General features: G+C 32.7%; 1 protein-coding gene across 1 annotated transcript; it reads right to left on the bottom strand.

The window, feature by feature from the left end:
• Positions 1-834: 834 nt before the first annotated feature.
• On the bottom strand, positions 835-1,278 carry LOC137646579 (putative CENPB DNA-binding domain-containing protein 1). Its single transcript, XM_068379689.1, has one exon. The coding sequence runs from the start codon at positions 1,276-1,278 to the stop codon at positions 835-837; it is 444 nt and encodes a 147-aa protein (XP_068235790.1).
• Between the last annotated feature and the right edge of the window lie 8,449 nt (positions 1,279-9,727).

The raw sequence follows: 9,727 nt of genomic DNA, 5'->3' as shown, positions 1-9,727 counted from the left end.
TTCGAAGTCGCGTTCTGCCAAAACAGCTGGCCACAGTTTCTTCCACGAGGAGTTCATGGTGCGCTGTAAAACCTCATTCCAAGCTTTGTCGATCATCTTCAGACATTGAACGATGTCAAAATGCCCCTTCCAAAATTCACGGAGGGTGAGTTGAGTGCTTTCGGTCACTTCGAAGCATCTTCTGAACAGATGCTTCGTGTAAAGCTTCTTAAAGTTGGCAATCACTTGCTGGTCCATAGGCTGGAGGAGAGGGGTGGTGTTTGGTGGCAGATAGAGAACCTTGATGAAGGAGAAGTCCGGATGTATGTTGGCCTCGAGGCCAGGAGTGTGAACAAGGGCATTGCCCAGTACCAGGAGACATTTTAGAGGAAGATTGTTCTCTTCTAAAAATTTCTTGACAGCAGGACCGAAGCAGACGTTTACCCACTCAATAAATATGGTCCTCGTGACGCAGGCCTTGGCATTAGACCTCCAAAATACCAAGAGCCTATCCTTCGTGATATTTTGTGCCTTGAAGGCACGAGGATTCTCTGAGTGGTACATCAGTAGGAGTTTAATTTTCAAGTCCCCACTGGCATTTGCACAAAAGGCGAGAGTAAGTCTGTCCTTCATCACTTTATGGCCAGGAAGTTTCTTTTCTTCTGCTATGATCTATGTACGACAGAGCATTTTCTTCCAGAAAAGGTCAGTTTCATCAAGTTAAACACTTGCTGAGGAATGTAGCCCTCTCTTGAAATTAATTTCTCAAACTTGTTGAGGAATTCATCTGCTGCTTTCTTGTCAGAACTGGCCGCCTCTCCATGCCTGACGACAGAGTGAATACCAGTCCTCTTCCTAAAGCGATGAAACCACCCATGAGAAGCCTTGAACTCTGGGGGGGGGGGCTTGCTGTGAAGTTCCTTCATCTCCACCGTCTCTCTGGGCTTCCACGAGATCGGTGAAGATGGTGCTCGCCTTGTGCAAAATTACCGATTGCGTGAGTGTATCACCAGCGATTTCCTTCTCTTTAATCCATAGTAGAAGGAGTCTCTCCATTTCGTCGTTGATTGAGATCTTTCCACTGGCAAGGACAGTCATGCCTTTAGAAGACTTACTTGCTTTAATGGCTTCCTTGTTCTTGATAATTGTACCAATCGTTGACTGGTTACAGCCATATGCACTAGCGAGGGTAACGATGCGCATGCCTTCTTCGTATTTCTTTATTATTTCCAGCTTCATTTCCATAGTAATCATCTTCTTACTTCTCCCTTTAACATCTCTAGCAATTTTGGGACCCATGGCTAACGAATCAAATTTGGAATTAAGCACTAAAATGCACAAAAAATACGATATCGCAAGCACTGACACGAGGTCAAGTCTTTACGAAACACATTAGAGATTCTGAACTGAGCGAGCGATTAACAAAGATAGAGAGAGAGGCAGATATCTCTCAGGCATTGTGGGAGGGATTTCGGCCAATAGTGTATCGGCATCTTAGTGACACCGTGACGTATGCTGTGACGTATGAGCGTGGTGTGAGGCGAGTGACTCGCACAGTCATACGCAAACCGACCGCCAAGTTTGAATTTTGGAATTCGATGCTGTAAGGTGGTGAAAATTCCGTAGCAAGGGGATGGAAAAAAATCTTATTTCACACCGTAACGTTTGAAAAACGTAAGCTGGGGACGCCATACCCCGGGGGTCCACTGTGTATATATTTGTATGTATGTGTATATATATATATATTATATTATATGATACATGTAGATAAAGATAATTGTATGCATATATATATATAAATAGATAAACATAAAGATAGAATACACATTATTTGCCTTTACAATGGACACGACAAACGTGGAAAGACAGCAAGGTCTCCTTCCAAGCTGAACGAAGTTTCCAGAATCTATTGGGTAATCCTTCATTGTAGATCCTTTGTCAGTTACAACGTTAACTAAATCAGATTTAGAAGGTGATGGGGGTTGTAGGTTCACGTGTAGGGGAAAGAAGAATAAAAATTGAATCTATTGATAATCAGATTTAATTGAGAAGGGGAAAATTTTATTTCCTGTGAACTATAAGGTTAAAAAAAATTTATAGTCTTTTTGCAGTATTTTATGTTATACATACTTTTTTCTTTTATTTGGGCACAATATTCAGATCGTACTGTCAATTATTTCAATTCAGTCATGTTATATATCTCTCTTAACGAGTTACATGAGAGCTTCCTCGAATAGAATATATAGAATGTTGTAACTCTAACGGTGATTACTTTCAAATATACATACACACGCTTATACATACATACATATATACACACGCGCACACACACACACACACAACACATATATATATATATATATATATATATATATATATATATATATATATATATATATATACAGTATATATTTGTATATATATATATATATATATCTGTATTTGTATATCTTTATATATATATATATATATATATATATATATATATATATATATATATATATTTATTTATTTATATTTATATATATACATATATATATAAATATGTATAAAAGTATATATATGTACACACGCATATATATATACATATATTATATATATGTGTGCATAAATACAGTATATATACTGTATATAGTTTATATATGTATGCATGCGTATATTTATACATGCACACATACATACACACACACACACACATATATATATATATATATATATATTTGTAACCATTCACTCGTGACTTTGTGCTTTCAAATATTGAGCCTGACTTACTTTTTAATATCAAATTTACTCTACTTTGGGAGTAACTATCATCCAAAAGGAATATATGGGATAAGACCTCCCACCTTTGTCGCCAGTCCTATCCTCTTTAGGTTTTGATTCAGAAGTGACTGACTTGTCCATTGCCCTATCAAGAGAGATGTAAACTGACTTTAATTTTCTATACATATTTTCATTGATGTTTACTCGTATGTTTGGTATCATATATACATACATACATACATACATACATACATACATACATACATATATATATATATATATATATATATATATATATATATATATATAATGTATACATGTATATATATATATATATGTATATGTTTATATATGTATTTATATATATATATATATATATATATATATATATATATATATATATATATTGGTTTGATTTGTCAGGGAAGTAACCGAAGAAGTAACATTGGTTTTCCTTATAATTTTGTGAATAAACGTGTTGTGTTATTTCGTGAGTTTCTTTTTATATTCATTTCCCATATTTAATTAGTTGTTGTTGATATTTATTTTACTTATTAAAAGAACCTGTAGCGATTTTAAGATTGTAACAATATATATATATATATATATATATATATATATATATATATTATATATATATATATGTATATATATATATATATATGTGTGTGTGTGTGTGTGTGTTGTAAATATACACATATATATATATGTATATATTTATATATGTGTGTGTGTTTGTGTGTGTGTGCATATATATATATATATATATATATATATATATATATATATATATATATATATTATATATATATATTTATATATATATATATATATATATATATATATATGTGTGTGTGTGTGTGTGTATATGCATATATAAATGTGTGTTTGTGTATCATGAGGCAAATGAGAATATAATTGAATAGATAGGTGAATAGTTAGTTATTTAATGTAATATAGCATTTAGAAAGTGTAAATAATTGAGAACTCAAAACGCCTCATAACTGCAACATCTAAATTTTTTTCGTATAACTGCCTTAGCAATTAATTGAGTTTCGTAATTAAGAAATTTATAACGCAAAATAAAAAAATAAAAAAATTTCGACATCATTTCAAAGAAAACGTTGCTAGGAAATATTGAAATATTTTGAATACAAATACGTATTGAAATTCAATATTAGGGATATTTTGATATTTTGAAATAGGAAAAACAAGAAAATTTCTTTCAGTCTTCTCTTCGGAGGAAATGGAATCTTAGTGAAACGAAAGAAGAATTCGCTAGTATCATTTTCACTGCAGATCTGGACCCCCCCCCCCCCCCACCACCCCCCCCCCCCCCAAAAAAAAAAGCGGGTGGGGAGGGGAGATGTTTCCCAAGCGACTGAGGGAGATGGTGCAAGTTTCTTTTAAAAATATCAAGATGTTTTGCGTACTTGTTTTTCTTCTGATCAGATGCCTAATTGAAGAGTTTTTCATGCTTAATTAATAGAGTCTTCCAATTACTTCGTTTGAGTGATTGATAGTTAATTACTCTCTCTCTCTCTCTCTCTCTCTCTCTCTCTCTCCCTCTCTCTCTCTCTCTCTCTCTCTCTCTCTCTCTCTCTCTCTCTCTCTCTCTGCTTGATTATTAGGTTTTACCATTTACTTTCTTTGAATGATTGATACTCAATTGTGGTCTCCTCTCTCTCTCTCTCTCTCTCTCTCTCTCTCTCTCTCTCTCTCTCTCTCTCTCTCTCTCTCTCTCTGTGCTTGATTATTAGGTTTTACCAATTACTTTCTTTGAATGATTGATACTCAATTGCGGTCTCCTCTATCTCTCTCTCTCTCTCTCTCTCTCTCTCTCTCTCTCTCTCTCTCTCTCTCTCTCTCTCCCTGCGCCTGCTGGATTATTAGGTTTTACCAATTACTGTCTTTGACTGATTGGTTCTTAATTGTTCTCTCTCTCTCTCTCTCTCTCTCTCTCTCTCTCTCTCTCTCTCTCTCTCTCTCTCTCTCTCTCTTCGCCCTGCTTGATTATTAGGTTTTACCAATTACTTTCTTTGATTGGCTCTTGATTGTTCTCTCTCTCTTTCTCTGCAATTGCTTGGTTATTAGGTTTTACCAATTACTTTGAACAATTGATACTTAGTTGTGGTCTCTCTCTCTCTCTCTCTCTCTCTCTCTCTCTCTCTCTCTCTCTCTCTCTCTCTCTCTCTCTCTCTCTCACACAAAGTAAATTGCAGATACTGTCCTTTGCAATATTGCTAATTAATAAAAAAAAAAAAGTAAACCGAAAAAACTAGTTAAACAAACGTAGCCGGATTTTTTCCAAACGTTTTGTTTTCCCAGTTTATTCTTTTATTTTTTCTTTGACTTGGACACGTCCCTTGGCCTGCTGTATATATATTTTATTTTTTCCAGTTCGAGTTTGACACTCTTGGATAAGTTTATCACGGTTCTTTGCTTTGTTTTAAGCTGAAGGAGAACATGATTTTTTTTTAGATTGTTCTACTTTATTTAAAACTTGGGCTCTTGCGTTGGCAGGAAAATAAGAAAAAGATTGAACACCAAAAGTTAAAAAAGAAAATTTGTTGACGTAAAATCGTCTGGTAGTTTGATTAATTTAAGTCTTATTTCGGTTTTAGACTCGTATGATTACTTTTTTTTTTTTTTTTTTTTTGTAATAATGAAGGGAAAATGCACATAGGATGTAAAGAAAAGGAAAATAAAGATTATATATGGGAATTTTTCAAAAGCAATAAGCTATATTTGATTTGACGTTTAAATTTAAGGCCAGTAAGTGTAAGATTCATATTTATGATAGGAATATGAGAAAAAATAGAAAGCAAACGAGTGTGTTAATGTTTTTTTTTTTTATGAAACATTGATGTGAAAGGTTTCAAAATACAAGGAAAATGGTGTAATATTTTTCTTTTAGATTTGGTACGGGGGTAATGTGTAGTGTATTGAGTATGTATGATAAAAAAAAAATAGATGAAGGATTGAATTTTGTGGTGCATTGTCTCTCCTTGAATGTTCAATATCTTCATAGATGGAGTGATGTAAGAAATTATAGAAAAGACAGTAAACGCAGTTTTAAATTCCTGGAATAAAAAAAAAAAAAAAAAGGAAATTGAGAATGGTGCTGGAATGTTTATGTTGATAGTAAAGAACTTAGGGAGTTGAAAATGTGTTTAAAAGGGTTTGAAAGTTTCCTAGAAGGAGAAACCTCAGAATAAATATGTACAAAACGAAAGGTATGAGAATAAACTAAAGGTAAGAAGAATGTAAGTAACTAATTAGTAAATATATTTGGAATTAAATTTAACTGATAAAAGCAGAACGAGAGGAGAGGTGAATCCCAGAATGTGTGAAGCAAGAAAGGTGACGAGTTTGTCTAAGGACTGAAAAGAGATTTACTATGGAAGACAAGGAATGAATATATGAAAAGATGGTTAAACCGCCTGTCTTTAATGTAATTATAAATGGATTCTAAATGCAATTGGAAGAAAATTACTGAAGGTGTTGAATTCATCTGTTTGTGAAAGATATGAAGAGTTAGAAGTGTGAGAAATGTAGAAATATGTCGAAGTGGACAGATGCCTAGCGTAGGGGAAAATATTGAACACATTTTTTTTTTGAGATGGTATGGCCATGCGTGAAGATTGACAGATAGTACAAAGGGCATAATCAAGAGTGTTAATTAAGAGGTGATGAGGAACCAAATATATGTGGATAGATTGTTTAAGATAGGAGGAAGTCTTATATAATTCAGGAAAGGTAGAGACTATAAGGTAGTGATGAATGGTGTAGTACTGTAGTGTATAAATCGAGTTCCAGATTCCTCTGATACGTATGTGTTTGGAATATTTTGCACAGTGAATTCATAAATGCTATTCAACGTGATTGTGAATATTGCGTTCTTATTCTACTGAGGCTACCCCTTCATAAGATAAAGAGCTTGATACACACACACACACAAACACACACACATATACAGTATATATACATATATAAATATATATATATATATATATATATATATATATATATATATATATATATATATATATATACGTACGTGTATATATCATATATATATATATATATATATATACATACATACATATATATACGTGTATATATACACATATATATACGTGTATATATACACATATATATACTTACATACATATACATATACAGTACTTACACACACACATATATATATATATATATATATATATATATATGTGTGTGTATATACTTACATACATACATATACAGTACTTACATATATATGTGTGTATGTATGTATATATATATATATATATTTATGTATATATATGTATATATATATATATATATATATATATATATATATATATATATATATATATATATTGACCCAGAATCCACTTAGGCTAAGTGGATCCTGGATTGACTATTTTCCTCACTAGCTTCCACACGAAAGAAGGGTTCCCATTTCAATTATAAATACTACACTAAAGCTTGGGCCTTACTGTATGGATCGACTCATACTTGACCGCCATTTCTGGTGTTTCGTGCAAATTAGATTTAGTATAGTGTGTTCATAAAATCTAATACCAAGCTTTGTAATCATAGCCATTTTTCCATTGCCTGTTTTACAAATAACTAAAACAATAAAGAAGTTTAATCAGCGCTATAGTTAGAATAAGTCCAAAGGCAAAAAGCGAAAAAGGGAATAATTGACACAAATAAATAGAAATAATAAGAAATCAATGCAACTTTACTTACATTCCTGCTGTGAAAGTCCCAAGGCAAAAGTAAGCAAAGAACTAAAAATAGCAAAATTTACCCCCAAAATAAAAATAAAGGAACCAGGAGCAACTTAGCCCAAATAAATCCGGATGTATATATCCTTCTCCGCGTCTCCCACACACGTCTGTGCCCGGACCCAAGTATTGCATCCGTATTTTGCAGTGAATCGTGGATGGGTCCCCTAAAGATTCATGGTTTGTTGAATCGTGTTTTGAGGTCTCGCGGAAAATAGCCGCCCCAAAAAAGTGGATAGAGAAAAGTGAGAAAGAGTGGCGCTGGCATGTTTGCCAATCCACATTGGTGAACCCTGAAGCGAAACGTGACTCCCAGACTGGTCAGTGGTGGTGGCGCTGTGTGGTGGGGCTGGCCACAGACAGTATTTGCGAAAAACAACAAAATGGGGGGAAGGAACGACAGAGAGGAAAGGGAAACGTAAGTGACATAGAAGGACAATAGATCTCTGACTAGGAAATTGTGGGAAAATTGGGTTTTGCTGGATATTGTAGGTAGCTTGTTGAAGGAGGGATTGATAGATCCATAAATTGATATGGTTTTAATCTACACTAGAGGTAACTTGATTTTCACCTTTTTATTTATTCGAAATCATTTAAGTACGAACAATCAGTTGAGTGGTACAGATTTTTTTAGTGACTTAAGGTGTACATACCTTTTGTTTTTTAAATAGAGCTTACATTATTTTTTTCAGTTTCTCTATGAAACCCTAGTATCATATGGAAACTTACAAAATATATGTATATACTTAATCACCCAGTATCTGAATTATTATGAGTCACGCAAGTTTTATGCTACAGTCGTGGCTTTTGGGCTCTAAGAAAGCCATTTTTTTGCGCATGTTTTAACCAATTTACACACCAAAGTAATTGGCGATATCCTCGTGAGAAATTCTATATTCCATAAGTGAAAATTGCTGTACTACAAAGCATTGCAGCTCAAGAGACTCGTACGTGTCTCCAGACAATATAGAAATTTTTATTTGGCACCTGGCAGCTTTATATATATTCTCAAAACTGATATAAGATTTTCAGCTTTTTTAGTGTATACAAATCATTAAGTAATATGTGATGTTAAATTAGGGTAACTGTGCATCCTGTATGTGTGTGGCAGTACACATCAGTACTAATCAACAAGTTTTGTTAATTGGCAGTAGAGCGAATGCAATGATAATTCTGGACACTGAAGAAGTGGGTGTAGGATTTGGCTCTACTTTTATATCTGCATATATTAAACAACTTGCTGCAGGCTTATTGATGTCTTGTTCTTGACTCAGGGTGCTTGTATTTCCCTTTTCTTATCTACGCACACTAGAATTTATATATGGTGTACACCCACATATTTCCCCTATATAATGAAATACCAAATGTCTTTCTATACAAACACACACACATATCTATACAGTATATATATCTATATATGTATATATATATATATATATATATATATATATATATGTATTTATATATATATATATATATATATATATATATATATATATATATATATATATATATATACTGTATATATATATATATATATATATATATATATATACATATATATATATATATATATATATATATATATATTTATATATATACTGTATATATGTATATATATATATATATATATATATATATATATATATATATATATATGTATATATATATATATATATGTACATATATGTAAAGAGAGAGAGAGAGAGAGAGAGAGAGAGAGAGAGAGAGAGAGAGAGAGAGAGAGAGAGAGAGAGAGAGAGAGATGTGTGTATTAAGATTAGATAGAGGTTTTGAAGGGCATACAGGAAAATGAGTTCCTTAATACTCGTAAAGCTCGACAGTGAGGATGAAATAGGTTTGAATTGTGCAGCGTGTAGGGATTTATACGCCCTATTTGTGAAGGAAATTTTACTGCACAGGGCATGAACTTGATTACAACAATTGTATATTTTGTCCCTTGGGGAAAATGGTTCAAGAGATGAAAATTATTTTTTGTGACCGTTAAACACCTATAATTATTTTTTGAACTGCATTGTAGAAGTTCTAGTTTTGAGTTCTTTTATTTGTTTATATTGTTATTTAATTTCAGTAGATTTACAATTATATTGAGGGAAATTAACCCTCCTAACCCATGGGTATTGTATTTATGTCCCTCCAACAGGTGATGAATTCTGCAGATATTAAAA

This window comes from Palaemon carinicauda, chromosome 9 (assembly GCF_036898095.1).
Source record: "Palaemon carinicauda isolate YSFRI2023 chromosome 9, ASM3689809v2, whole genome shotgun sequence".
NCBI classification, from domain to species: domain Eukaryota; kingdom Metazoa; phylum Arthropoda; class Malacostraca; order Decapoda; family Palaemonidae; genus Palaemon; species Palaemon carinicauda.
The sequence above is the reverse complement of the archived record's forward strand: the minus strand, read 5'-3'. Positions and strand labels throughout refer to the sequence as shown.

Bases quoted from the DNA above. Each gene is read 5' to 3' on its own strand.
- LOC137646579 (XM_068379689.1), bottom strand. From the start codon at position 1,278: ATGGGTCCCAAAATTGCTAGAGATGTTAAAGGGAGAAGTAAGAAGATG.